At 51.0% G+C, this 22,736-nt stretch overlaps 2 protein-coding genes across 2 annotated transcripts in view; both read right to left on the bottom strand.

Moving 5' to 3' along the window:
* The window catches only part of LRGUK (leucine rich repeats and guanylate kinase domain containing), a gene marked incomplete at both ends in the record, with an annotated part of 52,928 nt that extends 49,098 nt beyond the window's left edge, over positions 1 to 3,830 (bottom strand). Inside the window, 4 exons of the mRNA XM_082310234.1 lie at positions 104 to 204; positions 1,268 to 1,349; positions 2,008 to 2,115; positions 3,270 to 3,830. Of these exons, the coding sequence (XP_082166360.1) occupies positions 104 to 204; positions 1,268 to 1,349; positions 2,008 to 2,115; positions 3,270 to 3,830 (852 nt within the window). The remainder of the gene's footprint in view (positions 1 to 103; positions 205 to 1,267; positions 1,350 to 2,007; positions 2,116 to 3,269) is intronic.
* Positions 3,831 to 19,537: 15,707 nt separating this feature from the next.
* Positions 19,538 to 22,736, bottom strand: part of EXOC4 (exocyst complex component 4) — a 411,704-nt gene continuing 408,505 nt past the window's right edge. The window contains exon 18 of the mRNA XM_082310080.1: positions 19,538 to 20,868. Within this exon, the coding sequence (XP_082166206.1) occupies positions 20,631 to 20,868 (238 nt within the window). The 3' untranslated portion in view covers positions 19,538 to 20,630. The remainder of the gene's footprint in view (positions 20,869 to 22,736) is intronic.

Raw genomic sequence — 22,736 nt, 5'->3', positions numbered from 1 at the left:
AGGCATAAAAATTCACTTTTGCGCATGTCCAAATACAATTTCTAAATTAGATTTAGAAAACTGTTTTGAATTTAAACCTATAAAATGCGTTTTTTGCACTTACCTTGAGATTTTTAGGTGGCTTAAAAAAGAAATATGTAGTCAATTCATTGTTGGAAGCATCCAGTTCTAGTAAGTGAGGCATGTGGCTGATACAAGAAAGATCTAGTAACAAAACAGAATGTCAAATCCTGTACATGAATGCACAGGTAAAAGCAGAGATCATCATGTCAAAATGTGATAATTATGTCCAATAGCAATCAAGAATCAATTTGCAGTTACACATTCAGAAAGCAATGTTTGAAATGCAGAAATCGGATATACTAACACCTTCTACTAGAAAAAAAGATGGTTTCTAAACCACGAAGAATAAATATTTAAAGTTCTACATTAAATTTCCATTATGTCAACTGATTTGTCTATAAGCCAGAATACAGTTTTATATTCTAGCTACCTCTAGAATGACAGAGAGACTACCTCTGTCCTAAGTTATTAATTAGTGGAGAAAAATATTTAGGCCACTACTGAAGACTAAATGACTAGTTGCTATGGAAAAGTCCCTGCTCTGTTCCAACCTAGCCTTCACAGGCAAACTGTTAGTAAAATGAGCACGGAGAAGTGCCGCCTTACAAAAATGCTGCTATTATTGGACTCCAGCACCTCAAGTGAAATGAACTTGAAAGAAATAATGCAACAGGCTGCCATCACAGCTTATTCCTTTTGCTGTTAAATTAAAAAAATGAGTTGGAGAGTACGAGGGAGAGGGAAGGAGTACAAGATGATGGAGTTTACCCCAGTCTCCATTTGTTACCTTCTAAATCCAGGATATAATTTTTCATATTTTGTCACCAATGGGAAACCTTGACAAAGGAAAGCCCAAGGCTGGCAAAACTGTACCAGACATAACTTTAAATAGTATGAGATCTGCACATGTAAAATCTCAACCTTAACGCTGTATTGACATGCTTGCTTGCATTTTATCTTTGAATAATAAACTGGACAATAATCTCCATGTTCCCACTGATAAGCATATGCTGGTGCAGCTGTCTGAACGGTCCATACATCATTCTCAAGAAGACCTAGCCATTGTTTCAGCCTGTAGAGCTGGCGTAGTTACGCCATTAAAATGTAGACCAGGCTTTGTGATATTAAAGCTACACGGTACAGCGCATTTCTCATCTTAAATGATTTCACAACCCAAGAATTTACTAGTGTATTTACTACATACCATTAATTTTATTATATGAAAGTTCCAGCTTCTGTAGGTGAACGTATCTGGAGAGAATGGTAATGTCACTTAACTCACGACCCTGGAAAAATAAAGCAAAGAGACTTTAATAACTAGTTGTATAACCTCACACGCTCTCCCAAGAGATACACGCTAGCAGGAGACATTGAAGGGGTGCCCCAAGGTCCCTCCAGCTGTCAGAACAGGATGACTTACACAGAAAGTGATGTTAGACCTGCAGACCAGCAGAACGGAGAAAACGTCAAAAGATGACTTTAAAACACAACCAGGAGAGAGAGCTGTAGCTAGGAAAAATGCCAGAAAAACAAGGCTGCATAAAAAAGGAAGCGGCAGCAAGTAATCTGTAAAAAGACACAACCATTTTAACTTTCTGAAGGGACAATGAATGCAGCATTCTCAGGTGTTTAGCATGTTCCTCTATCTTTTCTCCAGCTGGCTGAAGCAGGAAGATACATTTTCACACCCGAAGACTGGGTAAGGAAAAAATCTTACTGCTCCTGCTACTAAGTGAAAAAAACAATACCGATATGGCAGTTGTCAGCAGGAGCCATGCTGTGTCTTGTCAAAAGTCCCATGTACATGAAACGGCATTGACAGGTAGAGACAAAAATCTGCCTCTTGAAATGTTTTTACTCGACCAACTATTTGCTGTTAAAAAGAGGAAACCTTTGAGCTGAGCAGAGAAGCACTTTACAATGATGTTCTTTGCTTATACTTACTGAAAGTGACAGATTAAGATAAACGAATTCGATGCCAGGGGCAGAGCGCCCCAGCTTGTGGAGACCCTCAGCCACAGTGTCTTCATCCAACACTCCATCAAACCGACCCTATAAAATACCAGAAAGGCGGGGGACAGGGAGAGGAATGGATTAAGGGGAGATTTATGAAACGAAATTCCACACTCCGTAGAATCTGGAGGCTGCTTGGGATGCAACCGGGAACAGAGTTTAATAAAAGTCCTCAATCAAATGCTGCTTTCAGTGCTCTATCACCCTACTAAGGCACTACACATTAGGAATAATGATGAATATAGCCCTCAAAACATATAAATAGAAACATGTCACATACTCGCTCTATACATTTAAAAAGGGTCAATGGTTTTTTCTTGGGATTTTTTTTACCTTATGGTTTAAATGCACAGCTCTGAACAGGACCTGTTTCCAGAGATGTTGAGCCATGAAACTCACATTGATTATGGATGTTAACATCTCAGCAAATCGGCACTAACATAACCCCAGTGTTGTACCCCAATATGCACATTATTGGAGGCCCTTTAAATTTGTTCAGCATGAGCAGCTAGCACTACTCTTCAGAGAGCAATCTTTGCCAAAGAGGGTACTTGACAGATGGCACTAATGAACCACTGCGTAGGTTTAATGAGAAAATAAGCCAATGGCTTGTGAAATTCCTATGAGCTTGGAGAAGTCACAAAACAATCGCTAATCTAGGGACCAAGATAAATAATGTTTCAAATGATAATCGTCTAAATCATGGCACCTACACGTTATAGCAATGGTGACTACAGATGCGTTTCCACTAGGTAAAAGCATGAGGTGATCATGCTGTTGCAGTGGACACTTTAGAGCCCAGCAGAGCAAGGAGAAAAAATCCACTTTGGTCCAGGGGCTTATTGAATCTCAGGGCTGGGCATATAAACATGGAAGGGGTTTAATTTGGCCATCCATATGACAGCTTATCCTTAATCTTTATATAGGAAGGAGAGAGAGGGGCAACCCAGAACTATCCTGGACACCACGGGGATGGAAGAGGCTCTAAAAAAAAAAAAAAGACAGAAATGAGAGGTGAGGGGAACAGGCCAAACCAGCCTTTCCCATCTTTGGGGAAATGAGAAATCACTACCTGGTGACCCCATCGACTCCCCCTTCTTTCCCCCACAACTACACTGAGTGATGAAGGGGGAAAGGCCTCTTCCCTCACAAGCACACCCCTCCCCAAACAGCTGGGGGGCACTGAGCTGAACCTCTGGGCGCTGCGACTCCTCTTCCTCTTCATCCTCCTCCTCCTGCTTGTCCTCTTGGCGAGGCAGGCTGAGCTGCGGCTGCCACAGGCTGGGCCTGTCCTGGGGTAGCTCCCCAGGGATCCCCTGGGAGAGGTGCTGCAGGAGCCCATGAGAAGGGGGAAGCAGCTCACCGAGGCCGCCGTCTCCCCCCTTCTCCTCGCCCCCCGCCATGAGCTGTAATAAGAAGGGAGGACGCGGAGGGAGCTGCGCTATCGGTGCTTCGCACTCGAGCACCGCCCCGTCACCCCTCCGGACAGGCCGCCGCCATCTTGTTTGCTCTCCTGTTGTCGTGGAGACGGGAGAAGCTCCACCCCCCCCCGCGGGGACGGGGATTCGCGCCAGCCCGACAGCCAGCCAATAGCAAAGCGGCTGGTGGAGAGGTGCAGGATGGGAGTTGTAGTTCTCGGCGCGGTGTTCGCTCATAGGGGCCGCCAGGCCGCAGAGCATATTGGGAGTTGTAGTCCGCTTCACCGGCGGTCTCCACAGGCGGCGCCACCCGGCGCGCTGAGCAGCCGCCGCCATGCAGCACATCACCCTTTCCCTTCTTCCCCACACTTCCACAGCAGGGCTTTGCCTCCATTTATGTGTCCAAATCTGGACACAAAGTCTATACTGTCACACAAATAATTATCAGGGCACCCTTATCCAGCCACAAAGCCCCAGGCCAAAATGGGCTCTGTGCAAGATGGTGGCTTTGCTCAGCAGCACCGTAACAAGAGTAAGGGCCGTGCACAGTCTGTGGCCCTGACTTCCAGCCAGCTGTTTTAGTTACAGGCCAGTCCAGGGTATCCTAGTTTTTGTCTGGGAGGACTGGTGACATTGATAATTCATATTGGGAGTCTCAGCCATCTGCTGGGGTGAGGGTCTGGGGCTGTTTAAAATGATGAAATAATGTGCTTCTTTAAGAAAAAAAAGTACAATTTCAAAACTGGTGGAAAAAAAAATCTATATAATTTTGCTGGAAACATTTGGGAAATAATGAACGCTCAGGCTGTCACAGTGGGGAGAAGTAAAATGACAGCTTTTGAGATGTCTTTGCTTGTTGTCTTGTTTTTTTTATCCCCACAGCCTGACTGGCTTCTGCGGTCGATTTTGGATCCATCTTGGCACGCAGCGCGCCCATGGGTGATGGCTGCTAGAGAGGGCACCGGTGCTGCAAACTCTCCAGGACAACAGTTTTGTTTAGCCCTGCAAATCACTGCTGCACTGTGTTAAAAATTACTGATTTGTTAGCATTCCTCTTTGAGGAAAGAGAAAGCTCGTCACACCACGTTTCAGAGGAAGACATAAAAATCCCTAATCGTAGCAAACAAGGAGCTTTGGGCCACAAAAAATGTCTTACAGATACCAATCCGCTCTTAATTTAAATTTTAAGCAAGGACACTGAAGAGTTTTGTGCAAGCATGTTCCATGTAAGTTGTGCACAGGAACTCCTTGGCTCCCGCCATGCCCTGTGGCAGTCAGTTCCACAAGTTCATTAGTGCAGAGAGAAAAAAAAAGAAAAATTGTTTGGTTTCCCTCATTTTAGTCCTCCCCTGTTCCCAGTCCATCATCTACTCTTCTTCTTACACTGCAGAACAGGGTAAAATTGAGAAAGTAAAGGAGGGGAGGAAGAGAAGATCTTCCACGACGACTCCAAATACAGGTCCCTGGAAGATAAACATGGGGAGAGCACTGCTTCTCATGGTAAAACAGTTTAATGTTGGGGAAAAGGTATTCCTGTCAACTGCAGTGGGTCTCCAACATGGGTCACGACAGCCGGGTGAGCCTTGAGAGTTCTGTAATTCTGGGTTTCAATGTCACATAATTGGCTTCTCTGTGTTCGCAAAAAATGACACCCCGTCTTTGACTGCAATGGCTATTGCTTAAAAAAAAAATAGAGGAAGATATAAAAACTCCTTATGGACATTATCCATTGGCTTTTATCTTTGTGCTTCAGGGAAACATTATGATAACTGCAATAAAGCTACCCCAAATTACCTTCCTTCATTATCTCGCTGGCCATAAATGTTAAAACCCTTAATGAGATTTACTCCTTTTCCACTAAGCACCCCGTGCCTCCCCCACAGCCCTCTGGGCACAGAGGCTGCCCTGCAAAGGCTCTTCTCCAGATGGTGGGGACTGTGGTCAGGGAGGGGCAGCAAAGGCAATGGCTGGAAAGCTCGGGAAAATCCTGGAAGAGAAGGAGGGATCCGATCTGGGAGCAGGTTTGGGGAGGCTTTTGGCTTTGTTGTGATCTAGGAGAACAATTTCTGAATTATCAAAGCCAAGTAGGAGCTGCTTGAGGACAGCAGGGCTGCCGTAGCTGTTTCAAGCTTTCATGGTATCTAGGATCATAGAATCACAGAATCGTTAAGGTTGGAAAAGACCCTTAAGATCATCGAGTCCAACCGTTAACCCAGCACTGCCAAGCCCACCACTAAACCATGGCCCTAAGCACCACATCTCCCCTTCTTTTCAATCCCCCCAGGGATGGGGACTCAGCCCCTGCCCTGGGCAGCCTGGGCCAGGCCCTGACAGCCCTTTGGGGGAAGGAGTTTTTCCCAATACCCAACCCAACCCTGCCCTGGCGCAGCTTGAGGCCGTTCCCTCTCGTCCCATCGCTTGTTCCTGGGGAGCAGAGACCGACCCCCCCGGCTCCAGCCTCCTTTCAGGCCGTTGCAGAGAGCGATGAGGGCTCCCCTCAGCCTCCTCTTCTCCAGGCTGAGCCCCCCCAGCCCCCCCAGCCGCTCCTCCCCAGCCTTGTGCTCCAGCCCCTGCCCCAGCCTCGCTGCCCTGCTCTGGCCACGCTCCAGCCCCTCCATGGCCGCCTTGGGGTGCGGCGCCCAGCGCTGAGCACAAGGATATTCTCTTTCTCAAAACCACACTGTTTTATAGTTACATCTGCAGATTTCGCTTTCTGCAAACAGGGAAAGTCACTTTTTGATGTGAACCCTGCACTCCCCAATTGCAGGATTATCAGTGCCTGCTTCCCTCCCGCGCTGGGACTCCCTGTGACCCCAGGACGTGGCTGTCAGCCACCACGTACCCTCCTGGCAGCCCAACGCCACAGCGCACAGTGAAATGACTGCTGCCCATCCCCGTCACACACCTGCAGTGCCAAGTCGCACATCGGGCTGCAAACGGCACAGGAGGGCTGAGCCCCACCTGACCAGTCAGTCTGCTCTGGCTGCCATCCCCGCGCAACAAGCACAGAAGCACCATCAGCTGCGTGGGCTGGAACATAGAGAGCAAATGCTGAGACCATACAAACATCCCCAGTGCTCACGGCAGACCTGAAACACCGGCTGCTTCATGGTGCCTTACGCTGCACAGACCTAGGGAAGGGTGAGGAAGCTGGGGCAGGGGCTGGAGCACAAGGCTGGGGAGGAGCGGCTGGGGGAGCTGGGGGGGCTCAGCCTGGAGAAGAGGAGGCTGAGGGGAGCCCTCCTCGCTCTCTGCAACGGCCTGAAAGGAGGCTGGAGCCGGGGGGGTCGGTCTCTGCTCCCCAGGAACAAGTGATGGGACGAGAGGGAACGGCCTCAAGCTGCGCCAGGGCAGGGTTGGGTTGGGTATTGGGAAAAACTTCTTCCCCCAAAGGGCTGTCAGGCCCTGGCCCAGGCTGCCCAGGGCAGGGGCTGAGTCCCCATCCCTGGGGGGATTTAAAAGACGGGGAGATGTGGTGCTGAGGGACATGGTTTGGTGGTGGCCTTGGCAGTGCTGGGTTAACGGTTGGACTCGATGATCTTAAGGGTCTTTTCCAACCTAAACAATTCTATGATCTCTTCAAAACAGCTTCTTGTGTGTAAAACACTGCTGCAGTGAGACAGGACGGTCCTGCTGTCTCTCTCAACTGGTGTGGGGGTTTTCTTACTGTGCCTCCCACGTTTTAGAACAGAGGGCAACTGGGTCACCCCCATAGGAGGTGGGACATCTTTTACCCAGTGGAGGTGCAGGAAGATCTATCTTTAGCTGGGGCTTGTTCAAAGGACTGTTAAAGGGCTTCACGCTAGCGGCAATCTGGGCAAGGTTTGTGCTACAGAAAAGCTATGAAGTTTTAGAGAGACTAAAAACCTGAAGAGAACCTTTTATTCTAGAACACATCTTTGGCTGAGTCTGACATCTTGCAGCCACACAAGGAGGAGCAACCTGCCTACCGAGCCAGGCTGCCACCGCAGCCAGAAACACCTACAGCAGCGGAGCCCTACCAGGACCTGGTGCTGCTCGTGTGGCTTTCCTGTCACTCAGCTGACGGCTGTTGGAGACTCGGGGCAGAAGGGGATGACCTACAAGCTCATGATCGCTCTGGAGCCTCCGTCATCTGTGGTGGGTGGCAGCGACAGCCACCAAGTGCAGACATTGCCTGGCAGAACCCCCCGTGGTTTGTGGGGTGCGCGGGGTGTGCGGTGGGACAGAGGACACCACCACAGCCCGCGCAAAGCACAGCAGCAACATTCAGCTGTGGCTGCGCTTAAACCCCTTTGCGTGCATGTACATATATGCCTTTTTTTTTTTTTTTTTTTGTTGTCCAGTGCTCTGCCTTTGCAACCTGGAAGGCAGCCACATACCTCGCTATTCCCCAGGCTCCGCGTGCGCAGGTTTGCATCAAGCGAGTGGCGAGCAGATGGGTGGCGTGAAGGCAGCTGAGATGCTTGGATTAGCGTGCAGTAGGTTTACGGGAAGATACTCGCCTGAGCTCTAAACTCTCCAAAAGGCAAAGGCCACACGTAATCAAATTAATAGCTAGCTGGGCAGCTTGTCCGTGTAAGATGGGGCTGGAGATTTCATGGGAACAGATGATAGAAAAAGGGCAGGTCCAAATACAGTTTACATGGACTGCCATCGAGCTTGGAGCAGAGCCAGCAGGGCTAATGAGTTCTCGTCGTGGAAGTGTCCCAGAGTTTATTTCCTACCATCTGGAAAATGCCTGCCCTTCCACTGGGATTTGTCATCATTCAGACAGGAGAAGGGATTATTAAAACCTCAGAAACACGCTTGTCCTCCCTCCCTGCCTCCCCTCACCCCATCTGTTTGGCTTGGCAGTGCAGGGACCGGCTGCCTGCTCACCCGCTCCGAGATGAAATGGCTCCTTTAAGACCCCTTTTCACAGGGGATGGCAACTGGAGCGAAATTAGCCTTATGTATTTTGGGCTGGAGACAGATTGTTCCTGAATGGGGCCATTAAAAAAAGAAGCAAACTTGGGGAAACAAAATGCCTAGGTGGTAATGGTAATTTTGGTAGACGCAGAAAATAGTTGGGGTGGTGGGAAATGTCACCCCAGACCTTCTCCTACCAGTGCCACATCCCGGGTCCAGCACAGCACATCCAGCCAGGGGATTACCCCGGACACGTTCTCCTTCCTTAGCAGAAACGATGAAAAATTGAGCTTTTTTCCTCCATAAATCTCATAGTGCAAATTGCACGCTGAAAGCTAAGCATTGCCACCCCAAAGGGTCAAACGCTGTCGTCCGTCTTCCTCCGGGAGCCGCATCCATTTTTATGCCTTGCCAAGGATTTGTGCACTTCCCTCTGCCTCCTCTTCATCCCTCTGTGTCCCCGGCCATCGCATTTTAGCTCCAGCTTCTCCGTGGTCCTGGCTGGGCACCATTTCCTGGCAGGGTTTGGTGTTCCCACCCCCAAAAAGTTCCCCTGCCCCCCTGGTTTGCTTCATTATTGTGCTCATCCGGCCGCTCCTGGAAAGCAAGGCTGGCCGGGAACGTCGGAGAAGCCATTCCCTGGCAGCCGCCCGATTCCTCCAGGGAGAAGGGTCAAATCTGAGGGGCGCTGCACAAAGTTGTGGGGTTTGGTTTTGCGCCGGTGCCTTTGAAGTTGTCAGGCGAGTTGGGGGGGGGGGGGGTTTAGCAGTAAATAATCTTCAAACAGCACCCATGAGCTGCTCTTTATTAACACTTCAGCAGGCATTAGATCCAACTGGAGCCCCTGCGCCGTGCAGGCAGCCTTCGCCACCGCGGGGCAAGCACGTGCCAGACCACACTCTTCATCTCATCGTGCGTGTGGTGGTGGTGGGTGCTGGAGCACGCGGTGGTCGCAGCCTCCAGGGAAAAGGCTGCGCTTGCGTCTTCATGCAGCTCATCTACAAGCTGCCTGATTCCTTTGGTGCCTGTCCTGTTTGGAGATCTCTGTACCAGCCTGCCTTGCTCCTCCGTTTGCAACCAGCTCTCCCGGCTCACTGCATCGCTTCGTCAAAATTTGAGGAGGCAAATTTACAGCACAGCCGCACAAGGAACCATTCTGTTGGGATGAGCAGGCACGGGTGGCTTGGGGAATGCGACAGAAAAGCCAGAGCGCCATGATTTCATGGACTCCAAATGGCCACCTCTGAACCTGCAGGTCTGCAGGGTGTGGGGCTTCACATCATAACACAGCAACTTGTGTCCTGGCAGCAGGAGCCCTTACTCACCCAAATAGCCATGCTGGCCACAATGGGCCATTGTACTGACTGCCTCGTTGTGGCCACTGGATCTATGGAGGGGGTGGAACATCTGCCCCTGCTGCTGTAGAAGATCTGTCAGGTCCCGTGTCACCGTCTCTCTCCATACTTGACCAACCATCTGTAAGGCGTCCCTTCCAGTTGTCACCTCTGTGCCCAGACCACTCTTACTCAACCTTTCCCTCCTCCATGTCCTCCCCGTGGCAGGGGTGACCCCTCCGTGGGAGTTGCTGGCTGCGTGCCCACGGATGTCTTGGTGTCCTCCCATCCAACCTCTCTGCCTTCGGTAACGCGGACTCTCTTGATCCACTGAAGGGAGGGGGGAGGATGGCACAAGGGGTTGCCTCTGGTTGCCCAGCGCTTTTGGGGTAATCTACTCACGTTTAAGGAATGATTAAAAACACAGGAGCTGTTCAAAGCGTGTCCTTCTTCTGTAATCAGCTGGGAAAGAGCTAATGATGCAGATGAGGGACTTGTACAGTTCCCCTAAACGCCTGGGCTTCTCTTCCGAGTGATTAATGAGCAGCAGCTCAGTATGCGGGCTCAGTTATTCGCAGCCTCATCTGACACATTCCTGCTCTTCATGTGAGAAGGGAGATTTCTGGATGCACCAAGGAGAGATAAATCTTCTAGGCCAGCGTTCGATCGGGGGAAGGAGAATGGCTGTCTGGTGGCCGGGAGGGTAAGGGAAAGGGCAACCCACAGCACAGCCAGTTTGGCCCAGTGAAGATCGGTGGTTTGAAGTAGATTCAGCCCCCAAAATACATCTCAAAGAGCCCTCACTGCACTCAGCTTCTCAAGCTGGAAGCTCAAAGAAGGGGCCGGAGTAGTTCAGGCAGGTGAGAAGTGACTCCAGCTGTGCTAACGAAGGAAAACTCGTTAACCTGCTGTTCCCTCATTGCCGAAGGGGCTGATGTGGCACAGAGGGTGAGAGATGTTCCCCCAGACATTCAGTCTCATGTTGCGTTTCGAACAGTGCTTGGCTGTGGTGTGAAATGTTCCCCAAATTCTCCTGACTCTGGAACAGCAAACACTGAACTGAGCATTAAAAAAAAAAAACAAACAACCAAACCAAAACCAGAACTGAAGCTCTAAATCAGCAGTTATTATCCTAATAAAACCTTCCCACTATTGGCAGAGGGAGCATTTCATACTCACAAGTGTTAACGGCAAACGCTGGCCTTAAATACATTGATTTACTATTCAATTATAAAAACAATCAGCTCCCACATACATGCCACATGCAAAGCAGATTTATAGGCAACCCTAGCGCTCCTTGCACTTGCAAAAGCCCCATGCAAATTCACTCCGTGCTTCACCAAGAAGCACCAGGTGATGAAAGGACCCAGCTGGATGGAGGGAGGAAGGGGAGACCTGAAATGCTGCCTTGGTGCTCCTGAGCAGGAGGAGAAGCAAGGTGTAAAACAGGCAGCGTGCACGCTGCTCAAATCACCGGCTTTGCAGGTCCTAGTTTTCATGGTGACGGGGCAGAGGTGTGAGTCTATTTGACACCTTCCCTTCAGCTTATTCCTATGGTTGTGTTATTGCTTTGCTATTCAGCCTCCTGGGAGCGCAGCCAAACTCCCTAAATCAGTTCTGTGCAGCCAGTGGCGTGGGTTTACTCATTTCATTGTAGCAGAAACAGTGTGGCCAGCAGGAGCAGGGAGGTGATGGTGCCCCTGCGCTGGGCACTGGTGAGGCCGCCCCTCGAATGCTGTGCTCAGCGCTGGGCCCCGCACCCCAAGGCGGCCATGGAGGGGCTGGAGCGTGGCCAGAGCAGGGCAGCGAGGCTGGGGCAGGGGCTGGAGCACAAGGCTGGGGAGGAGCGGCTGGGGGAGCTGGGGGGGCTCAGCCTGGAGAAGAGGAGGCTGAGGGGAGCCCTCATCGCTCTCTGCAACGGCCTGAAAGGAGGCTGGAGCCGGGGGGGTCGGTCTCTGCTCCCCAGGAACAAGCGATGGGACGAGAGGGAACGGCCTCAAGCTGCGCCAGGGCAGGTTTGGGTTGGGTATTAGGGAAAACTTCTTCACGGAGAGAGTGGTCAGGCATTGGAACAGGCTGCCCAGGGCAGTGGGGCAATCACAGTCCCTGGAAGTGTTCAAAAAATGTGTGGATGTGGTGCTGAGGGCCATGGTTTAGAGGTGGACCAGGCAGTTAGGTTACCGGTTGGACTCGATGATCTCAGAGGTCCTTTCCAACCTTAATGATTCTGTGATTCTATGATTTCCCCTTGATTCTCTTGTGTTTCTTGCTGCACCTCCCTGAGCTTTTCCACTGGGGAGTTGCGCGGCGGGGCATGTGTGTCTCACATCAGAGCTGGCTGCCTTGAATTTCATAGAATGATAGAATCATAAAGGTTGCAAAGGACCTCTGAGATCATTGAATCCAACCATTAACATAGCCTCTAAACCATGAATTTGGAGAAGTCCCCATGTGGGGACAGTGGCCAGCACCCTGTATGAGTGAAGCAGTAGTCTTGGATGAGGAGTCAGAGGTGTCTGGGGAAGTCCAGGTCTCTCTCTCTTTCATTAGCTCCCCATCATTCCAACAGTCTGCGCCCCCTGGGGACTTTGCCCATGAGGGCAAGATGGCAGCAGACCCCGCTCCTAACATCCATCCCAACCAGGAGATGGGATCTCCCTTAGAATCATAGAATGTCCTGAGTTGGAGGGGACCCACAAGGATCATCGAGTCCAACTCCTGTGCCTGCATAGGACAACCCCAAAATTCACACCATGTGTCTGAGGACGTTGGCCAAATGCTTCTTGAATGTTGTCAGGCTTGGTGCCGTGACTGCCTCCCGGGGCAGCCTGTTCCAGTGCTCCACCACCCTCTGGGTGAAGAACCTTCTCCTAATGTCCAACCTACACCTCCCCTGGCATAGCTTCCTGCCGTTCCCTCGGGTCCTACCCTTGGTCGTCAGGGAGAAGAGATCAGCGCCTGCCCCTCCTCTTCCCCTTGTGAGGAAGCTGTAGACCGCGATGAGGTCTCCCCTCAGTCTCCTCTTCTCCAGGCTGAACAGACCAAGTGCCTTCAGCCGCTCCTCGTACGGCTTCCCCTCTAAACCCTTCACCATCTTCGTGGCTCTCCTCTGGACACTCTCCAGTAGCTTCGTATCCTTTATGTGCTGTGGGGCCCAGAACTGCACACAGTGCTCACGGTGAGGCCGCGCCAGTGCAGAGCAGAGCGGGACGATCCCCTCCCTCGACTGGCTGGCGATGCCGTGCTTGATGCACCCCAGGGCACTGTTGGGCCTCCTGGCTGCCAGGGCACACTGTTGGCTCATGGTCAACTTGCCATCGACCAGAACCCCCAGATCCCTCTCTGCAGGGCTGCCCTCCAACCTCTCGTTCCCCAGGCTGTACGTACATACATGTACGTAGGTATGTATGTACCTACATGTATGTCCCTTACTCCAGTCCAACACCCTGTCTGCACCCAACCCCTCATATCCCAGAAACTCTGCTCTCCTCTGCTCCCTTGCTGGTGGTGGTGGGATGCACCACCAGTTAGGGGACAAAAAAGGCATCGTGGGGGATCAGAGACACCTTCAGACTGTCCCTTGGTCTTAGGACAAAGACTGACAGCCAGTCCTGCTGGAGAAGCACTGTAGATACCATGAGAGAGCTGATGTCTGTTTATTGCAGAGCTGATGGAGTTGGCTACCTTCAGAATCGCGAAGCCACTGCAATGTTGTGTGTCGCTGCTTCTCATTGCAAGGTGTCTTTAATGGGGCCGGGGGCCAGCAAACAGTACAGCTACCGAGGGAAGGAGAGACCTGCGGGCAGGTATTTCATCTCCAGGCCGGTTCCTCTTGCATTTTCCCTTTGACGATCAGGAAAACGCAACCTATATAATAGAAATGTCACCAGTTCTCCATCGGTCTCTCTCTTGTGGATGCCCTGGATTTTAGTCCCTGCTCAGCTCAGGTCTGGCCTGCTTGTGCTTGTCAGAGCCCAGCGATGGAGGGGGGACTTCACCAGGAGCGAGAGCAGTAGCTTTGCCTCAGCTGGGTGGCAGAAGCATGAAAAATAACCGATATATTCATTTGAGTCACTGCAGCCTTTGGAATTGCTCAGCAGCAGGGTAGGGATTCAGGCTGCTTTCTGTTTCTCTTTTCCCCAGACCTGCTTTCACCTCTCCGGTTGTCAGAGCCACGGCGATGGCTGGGCACCGCCGGAGGAGCGCACTGAGCTGTAGCAGCGGAGGGAGTGATTTGTCTGTGCCAAATACATTTCATGCTGCAACTCGGTAGAGGAAATTACAAACACTGAAGTCCAAGGCCCTAACAGTCCAATTTTCTCCACTGATTGCCACTGTGCCTAAGCCTAACAGAGTGAATAATGAACACCGATGCAATGAATTTCCCAATAAATCGCTCCTGATGAATTTCACGCAGGTCATCCAAAAGCAAATTTAATGATTATATGCTGGCCGCAGCTACCTCATTTTTTTTTTTCCCTGGCTCAGTTGTTACATCCAATCCGCAAAGGAAGGAACAGAAAATAAAATAAAATGCCTCATTTCTGAGCACGCTCCCTATTCGATGCAGAAAGCTACGACATGAACTGCAGGGCACAGGCAGCTCCAGCTCGGCCTGACAAGATGGTTTTGCCCAGTAATGAGAAAGCAGGGCTAGTACACCAGGGACCACGGCCTGGAGAGCAACATTTGACTTCGCTGCATCTCAGCTTCCTTTCGAGTTTATCATCCATCACGCCTGTTTGGAGTGCAAAGTCTTCAGGGCAGCACATCCCCTGCTGTGCACGCACACAGCGGTGGACATCCAGCCTTGCCCGAGGCTCAGGTTGCTACTGTGTTAGAATTGATGTGGGTCACCGGGCACTTAAAGTGCGGTAGGATGAATCCTTGGGTAATAAATTCCTGAAATTAGAGCACAGCCAGATTTGTGGCCAAGGTCTGCAGTGACGGACGGGGCTTTTGTATCGTAGTATGTGTCCACTATGGGAATTAATCCCCGGGACTAAGGATCAGTGGGCAAGTGACCATTCGTGTGACTTCTCCATGTCTCAGCTCAGTAAAATGACTCTCTTCTCCCCCCCAAAAAGCTCCCTGCTTGTCTAAGAGCAATAGGATCAGTATTACTGCAATGCTAATTTCCTCTTGGCAGCTCTCCCCCGCTCCCTGTCTGAGTGCCCTCCCCTTTATTGCTATCTACCGCATTCAAAAAGAAATTTGCAATTATGACTCATGCTAATAAAATAAAAACACAGCCAATAAAAGGCAAAAAGAGAGTCTCAGCGGAACGACGCCTCAGCAAACCCTTCCAGCCGGCGCTGTCTCTGAACGGCTGCGCTCATCGCATGTGTGGCGGATTATGTGGTTGGGAGGACCCACACCATGATATCCCTGGGGGGCTTATCTATCTATCCGTGCACGTGTGTGTACATACACACATTTGTATGTATGTCTGTCAGACAGGCAGGTTTATATCATCCTTAATCGAGAGGGAGGAGGCACTCAGGAGGGGACGAGCTGGTGACTGATACGCAACTGTGAAAGGAACCAGAGCAATTTGCTTTATCTTCCACTTCTGCTATTGTGCCTGGCGCAGGCTTCAAAATAGTGCGATAATTAAAACCCAGTAAAGATTATGAGGCTGTAAAGAGGAAATTGTGAAACCCTCGTGAACTTTTACAGCCCCCATGAAAATATTTCGGTTTGCCGTCTGGAGAAGTATTTCCTTGTCTCTTTAAGCACCAAAGGGCCACCTCCGTGTAACGATTACCCTCTAAGCGCTGACAGCATCTCACGGTGCACTGCAGAACAAAACCTCCAGGCCGTGTCCATAAACCATGGTGTTCTGTAGTGTCATGTCAAGACTGCAAAACCACTGTAGGCAAGAACTGGTGCAGAGAACAGAAGCGGAGATGTTACCTGCAGTCTTGTAAGAAGGTACCAGATGGAGGACTGGGTCCCTCCTTTGGGACAGAAATCGTGCTGTGCGTAGCATAGATCTAAGATAAAGGGGGTTCCTGGGTCTTTGCACAGTTTGCAACACCCTCCTGTGGTTTGTTCGCTTTGGGAAACCACCTTCCACTGTGAATGTGTTACAAACGCCCCATCTGTGAGACCGGGTTCCACAGCTTGGGTTGGAGAAATAGTTACCAGACAACAACATGCCAAAGAAAGGAAAAGTAAATGCTGGCAAGGTAGTGTCAGAAAGTTTCCCAAGGGCTGGTACTCTCAGGAGACTTGTGCTTCTCTTGAATCTATAAGAACTGAGCAACTCAGGACAGCCAGAGCCTGCCAAATCTGCACAAGACCATGAGCACACACGAGCATCAACAAGGGGCTGCGTGACTCGGACCATACCCAGGAGGGTGGTGGCTGCTATATGGAGATGAAGAATACAGGATAGAACATAGAATCATAGAATTGTTTAGGTTGGAAAAGACCCTTAAGATCATCGAGTCCAACCGTTAACCCAGCACTGCCAAGCCCACCACTAAACCATGTCCCTCAGCACCACATCTCCACAGCTTTTAAATCCCCCCAGGGATGGGGACTCAGCCCCTGCCCTGGGCAGCCTGGGCCAGGCCCTGACAGCCCTTTGGGGGAAGAAGTTTTTCCCAATACCCAACCCAACCCTGCCCTGGCGCAGCTTGAGGCCGTTCCCTCTCGTCCCATCGCTTGTTCCTGGGGAGCAGAGACCGACCCCCCCGGCTCCAGCCTCCTTTCAGGCCGTTGCAGAGAGCGATGAGGGCTCCCCTCAGCCTCCTCTTCTCCAGGCTGAGCCCCCCCAGCTCCCCCAGCCGCTCCTCCCCAGCCTTGTGCTCCAGCCCCTGCCCCAGCCTCGCTGCCCTGCTCTGGCCACGCTCCAGCCCCTCCATGGCCGCCTTGGGGTGCGGGGCCCAGCGCTGAGCACAGCACTCGAGGGGCGGCCTCACCAGTGCCCAGCGCAGGGGCACCATCACCTCCCTGCTCCTGCTGGCCACACCAGTCCTGATACAAGAATTCATGATATATGGTGCCCTTTTTATGTATGTTAGATATGATTTCTTCTTGCTGCCCCGAAAACCAGCTTTGTCCAGCTCCAGGCCTTCATATCTGTCGGATTACATAGATGCTTGGGTGAGACAATGTGCTCTCAAGGGACTTTCCAAACACCGACTTGGAAGCCACTGGTGTGTCAGTACCACCCTATTCCAACCACCTTTGGCCTTGGCCTCCCAACTGTGGCTCCAGATGGGTGCTTATGAGTGTGTGTGGACACTGTGAGTGGATAAGCCAACGTGTTGTCTGAATAGTTATTTGCTATGAAACATAACAGCTTGACTCTACCCGCAATAACAGCTTAATGAACAAAAAAATGTTCCCACAAGATCTCTCCCCCACCCCCTCGATCCCCTATTAGCGAGAGAGGATTTGCAACAAACACCAACACACAAGCCAGACCCCTTGCAAGGGGACTCTCTTTTTCCAGGCAGGCTTGGTGCCAAAATAGCCCCCTCACTGCTCATATTGTCCAGGTGCTTTGTAGCAGGCGGGTTGCTGCCATGCCATCAGCGCTATCTGGAAACACACGTGCAGCGGGAAACTTACTGGGAGACGGTTTAGCAAAGTGTAACTGCACCGTGCAGAGGATGGGCCTGCTGATTATTTACTCCTCTCTCTTGGAAAGAAGCAGGGAGAGTGGGTGATGTAAAACCAACACGTACTGTATGTTCATCTCCTTGTACTTGGCACTGGTGAGGCCGCCCCTCGAATGCTGTGCTCAGCGCTGGGCCCCGCACCCCAAGGCGGCCATGGAGGGGCTGGAGCGTGGCCAGAGCAGGGCAGCGAGGCTGGGGCAGGGGCTGGAGCACAAGGCTGGGGAGGAGCGGCTGGGGGAGCTGGGGGGGCTCAGCCTGGAGAAGAGGAGGCTGAGGGGAGCCCTCATCGCTCTCTGCAACGGCCTGAAAGGAGGCTGGAGCCGGGGGGGTCGGTCTCTGCTCCCCAGGAACAAGCGATGGGACGAGAGGGAACGGCCTCAAGCTGCGCCAGGGCAGGGTTGGGTTGGGTATTGGGAAAAACTTCTTCCCCCAAAGGGCTGTCAGGGCCTGGCCCAGGCTGCCCAGGGCAGGGGCTGAGTCCCCATCCCTGGGGGGATTTAAAAGCTGTGGAGATGTGGTGCTGAGGGACATGGTTTAGTGGTGGCCTTGGCAGTGCTGGGTTAACGGTTGGACTTGATGATCTTAAAGGTCTTTTCCAACCTAAACAATTCTATGATTCTATGATTCTATGAATAGAATTCTATGCACACACAAAGCTAGGTGCATTGCCTAAACATGAGCTATCTGGAGACTTCTGTGCTTCAAAATCATAATCCTCCTTGTCTATGTTATACTTCTGAAACACCTGTTGGCAAGAAAACACGGTGCATTCAAAAGCTACCTTTCCGGGAAAAAATATTCAGTAAGGATTCGTTAAAGCTGATGAGGATTCTTCCTGTGATGCAGCAAGAAAGCTTGTGCAGCGTGTGTCAATGGGTGGCTGAAATACGGTGCTCGAGGGCTGGAGTCCTACCTGCCACGCGCTACTCAGGCCTCCCCCTGTGCCCGCTGGCAACCCCACACCCTTTGTGCCCTTCGTGTGACCACTCTAATACTCAGAGAGAATATTAACTTCCCTTGTGAAGGTTTGGAGAGGACAGAGTGAAAACCTGAGAGAGACACCAGCTAATTACATACTGTAATTACCTGAGATGCAAAATCTTTTCTTTCCTCTACACCAGGCTCTGGGTACGTCCCTGTATGTCACTGCCGCTCTTCTCTCCACGGCCACGCCATGGTGTTCTTGTGCCATGCAGTCCAGCAAACGCCTCCTCACACCTCAGGCCAGTGCACAGACGGGAGCTAGGGCTTTGTATTTACGTCTCGTGGTGGTGTGATGGACAATGTGAGGTGCCGTTCAAAGAAAGAGTCTTTTAAATAATTTGCTTTAGAAGCAAACATACTCCAAAGTTTGAATTTTTCTTGATTTCATGCAATCTGTCATGGCACCCACCAGCACAGCTGCTCGGTGGGTGGAAAATATGGCCGGCAAAGCTCGAGATCAGCCCTGTGAAGGTGAGGCAGAGCCTCAGATTATTAAGCAATTAAAGAGGGAAGGAATAAAAAATAGTCTCGCATTAAGCCACAGCAGCCCAGTCTGAATTCAGAACTCCTCACACATCACTTCTGTACCTCAGAGGGTCTGAAATCTGTCTTACATGTACCACGCAGCTTCTTTTCCATCCTCCAATGTCTGGATACGGAAGAGCCTGCTTTCCTGCATCTATACCGCAGCACGTCTCGACGTTTGAGCAGGTGAATACAGATCTCATGTGTTACCCCAGAAACACCCTCACGTCATCATACGTGTTACTGTGACGGTGTTCTCCACCCTAACTCATGCAAATTCATCAAGGAAAGGAAGGAACTCCTGTAGTTAATGGCCAATATCAGCATAAGAAAAACTGGGTTCATGAATAAAATGAGGATAGAAACCAGAAGAAGATTCCTAACAACTTGAACTATTGGTTCTGCTTTTAACATGGAGGTTGAGAAGCTTCTTGTCCAGTTGGCCCATGGTAGCCGGGGATTACACTGAAAAGAGCACTTCCACACTGATGTAACCTTGGAGGACACCATATGAATTCGGGCCCAGAAGGGAATCTTTTAAATACCACAAGAATAACAGTTCTTAAAAAAAAACCAAAAAACAAACAGACAAAGCACTGGAGCCTTTGAGGAGTCTTTAAACATCCTTTAATTTTGCAGTTTCAAGACCGACACACAAGCAGTTACACAGCTCAGAAAGAACCTATCTCAGGACGTGAAACCCAGCTGGGCTGACAATTCACTTGACAAACACAAGTGCAGCGTATTCTCGATTTGGAGGGATGGTATAAACTCCTCAGCCTCCATGAATAAGGAACCTTTTACCAGGTGGCTTTGTACGGTGAAGGCAGGGCAGAACTGGTGACCTGAGCGCACCTCAGACTGCGGAGCTGGGATCTGCCCTCCTCCTGCCCTTGCTGATCATCAGTGCTGAGCTACGTAAGCCTGCGTGTCCTTCCAGTACCTCAAATGACGATTACAAACTATCTTTTGAGCTGGGGAGACTCAAAAGATATATTCAGAATGAGAATTAAGTTTTGCTATTACCTTATATTGGCAATTTTCTCCTACATCCACCATCATCCAGTGCAGTATGCGCTGTAGAAACTGATGCCATATGGCTCTGTGATAATGAAAAAGTAGAAGCGGAAACAAATGGTCCCATGTTACCTCCCACTACGAGAACTGGCTTATCACTATCCGAAGGAATAAGTAACTAAATCTCTTTGCAGTGGAAACAGCAGAAAACTTAATGCATCTACAACTGTCATGGAGAATAGTACTGGCAGAGCTGAAACAGGCTCCATGCGGCAACGCTGCTGGAGTGGCTTCAAAACCATCAAGATCTCACATGTGCCCAACAGGTCTGTGCTTGACTGTTATGGTGCTGTTTACTTTAGCGTGGTCTGAACTTCCACTGAAGACTCTGACCTAACCCAGTGTGAAATCGTCTCTTTTCCCACCCCACCAGACAGCAGCTTGCTTCACATCTCACGGCAAAGCAGCAGCAACGGAGCAAAGCCAAATATCCCACCCCAAACTCTACCGGGATGCCTGTTCCTGCAGTGCAATCACTCTTGGGAGAGCACGTTAAGGAAGCATTACGTGATTACACATCAAAACCCCCAAAACAACCCCGAAACCAAATCTCAAATGGCATTTCCCTTCTCGCGAGTACAATGCCACCCAGAAGATACGCGCTTTTGCCTTTGATTATAACGGAAACGCAGAGGCTTGGACCCGCAACCTGACGGCCCCTGCTGCTCAGTAAATAGGAGCGACAGAGCGGATCACACGGTGGTGATTTTCTTGTCCTTGGTGGCCTGTTTGATAGCAGCCTGCTCGCAAATGATCTCCTTCAACCGCTGCAGCCTCATGTTCTGGGTGGTTTGGTCTCCCACACCCGTCTGGCTCCGGTGCAGTAAGTTCAGGGCGTAGATGTATTCCAGCTCTGTGTACTTCACCCCTTGATCCACCACGAGGTTTAAAAGCTCGTCTGCTGTGTTGTAGAGCATCTCATAATACTGCCTGAAAAGCAAGCAAACAAAAAAACTCACTCTGGTGAATAGTGATAGATAGGCTGGATCGTTGGGCCGGGGCCAACTGCATGAGGTTCAACAAGGCTCAGGGCCGGGTCCTGCCCTGGGGGCACAACAACCCCAGGCACCGCTGCAGGCGTGGGGAGGAGCGGCTGGGAGCTGCCCGGCGGGAAAGGGCCTGGGGGTGCTGGTCGACAGCCGCTGGACATGAGCCAGCAGTGTGCCCAGGTGGCCAAGAGGGCCAATGGCATCCTGGCTTGTATCAGGACTGGTGTGGCCAGCAGGAGCAGGGAGGTGATGGTGCCCCTGCGCTGGGCACTGGTGAGGCCGCCCCTCGAATGCTGTGCTCAGCGCTGGGCCCCGCACCCCAAGGCGGCCATGGAGGGGCTGGAGCGTGGCCAGAGCAGGGCAGCGAGGCTGGGGCAGGGGCTGGAGCACAAGGCTGGGGAGGAGCGGCTGGGGGGGCTGGGGGGGCTCAGCCTGGAGAAGAGGAGGCTGAGGGGAGCCCTCATCGCTCTCTGCAACGGCCTGAAAGGAGGCTGGAGCCGGGGGGGTCGGTCTCTGCTCCCCAGGAACAAGCGATGGGACGAGAGGGAACGGCCTCAAGCTGCGCCAGGGCAGGGTTGGGTTGGGTATTAGGAAAAACTTCTTCCCCCAAAGGGCTGTCAGGGCCTGGCCCAGGCTGCCCAGGGCAGGGGCTGAGTCCCCATCCCTGGAGGTATTTAAAAGCCAGGGAGATGTGGTGCTCGAGGACATGGTTTAGTGGTGGCCTTGGCAGTGCTGGGTTAACGGTTGGACTCAATGATCTTAAGGGTCTTTTCCAACCTAAACGATTCTGTGATTCTATGATTCTATACTTGATGTTCCAGACCTTTATTTCTGTAGAATACCATCAACTGTTGCTTTTATTCAGCAGAGAAGGCTGCGTCAGGTGCTGTACAAAGAGAGCACAAACCTATTCCCGTTGGACATCAGGAGATGCCAAGCGGGCACGTACCTACACGGGGGAGTGAATCTCACAGATCTGCTGCCCACGCTCTTCCACGCTCAGCTAAAACACAAACTATGGGGACCTGAGGGCTCCTCTTTCCTCGTAGTTACCATCAGCCAAGATGTCACCGTTTGGTATCCAGCATGTAGAAAGCAGTATATAGCTACAGATGCATAAAGATACATATACGTGGTGATGTGCAGATGTATATCTGGTCACTCAGCCTGCAGGAACAGGAGTCTTCTGGAAAGGAATCACAGGGGTAGGGGAAATGGAGTTTTTTTGTCCCTAATGAACCCCCGTTGCAGAGAGATGCTAATATGGAGCATGGGAAGAACTCCAAGCCCAAAACTCCAGAGACCTCCAATGCTACCGAGACACACAGTTTGAGAGAAAAAATATTAAATAATGCAAAATAAAATTTGAGCCAGGAGCCCAGGTGCCTCTTTTAATAAGTAAAAGATCATCCAAAGAGAAGGCCTAATATAGAAGCGGCAGTGCAGGCTGGTTTAAATTAATGTAATGTAAAGTGGCATTAGTGAAAGAACGGATTTCCAAGGAAGGGAATTTAAGCAAAAACTTACTGGAAGGGAAAATGTGTCATGGGCCAAGGAAGCAGTGGGGAAATTCTGACAGCTGCCAATCCAACCGCTGCAGGAAAAATGGGCTGGGACTGGATTATTTGCCCTGACTTCACAGCCCAGGTGGAAGAGGTAAAACCAGCGATAGCTGCTGGGGTCCTTTGAGACATTTTCTTCCTCCCCTTCTTTTATAGCACAAACTGATTAAGGTCTTGAAACTTGGAGAAGAGCGTGTGACTCTTGGAAACCACTGCCTAGTGGTCATGCAGCAGAAGGGGAAGGGAC

Source organism: Platalea leucorodia (genome assembly GCF_965183815.1).
Source record: "Platalea leucorodia genome assembly, chromosome: 4".
In the NCBI taxonomy this organism is placed as follows: Eukaryota; Metazoa; Chordata; class Aves; order Pelecaniformes; family Threskiornithidae; genus Platalea; species Platalea leucorodia.
Note: the sequence above shows the minus strand (reverse complement) of the source record. Positions and strands in the feature narration are given on the sequence as shown.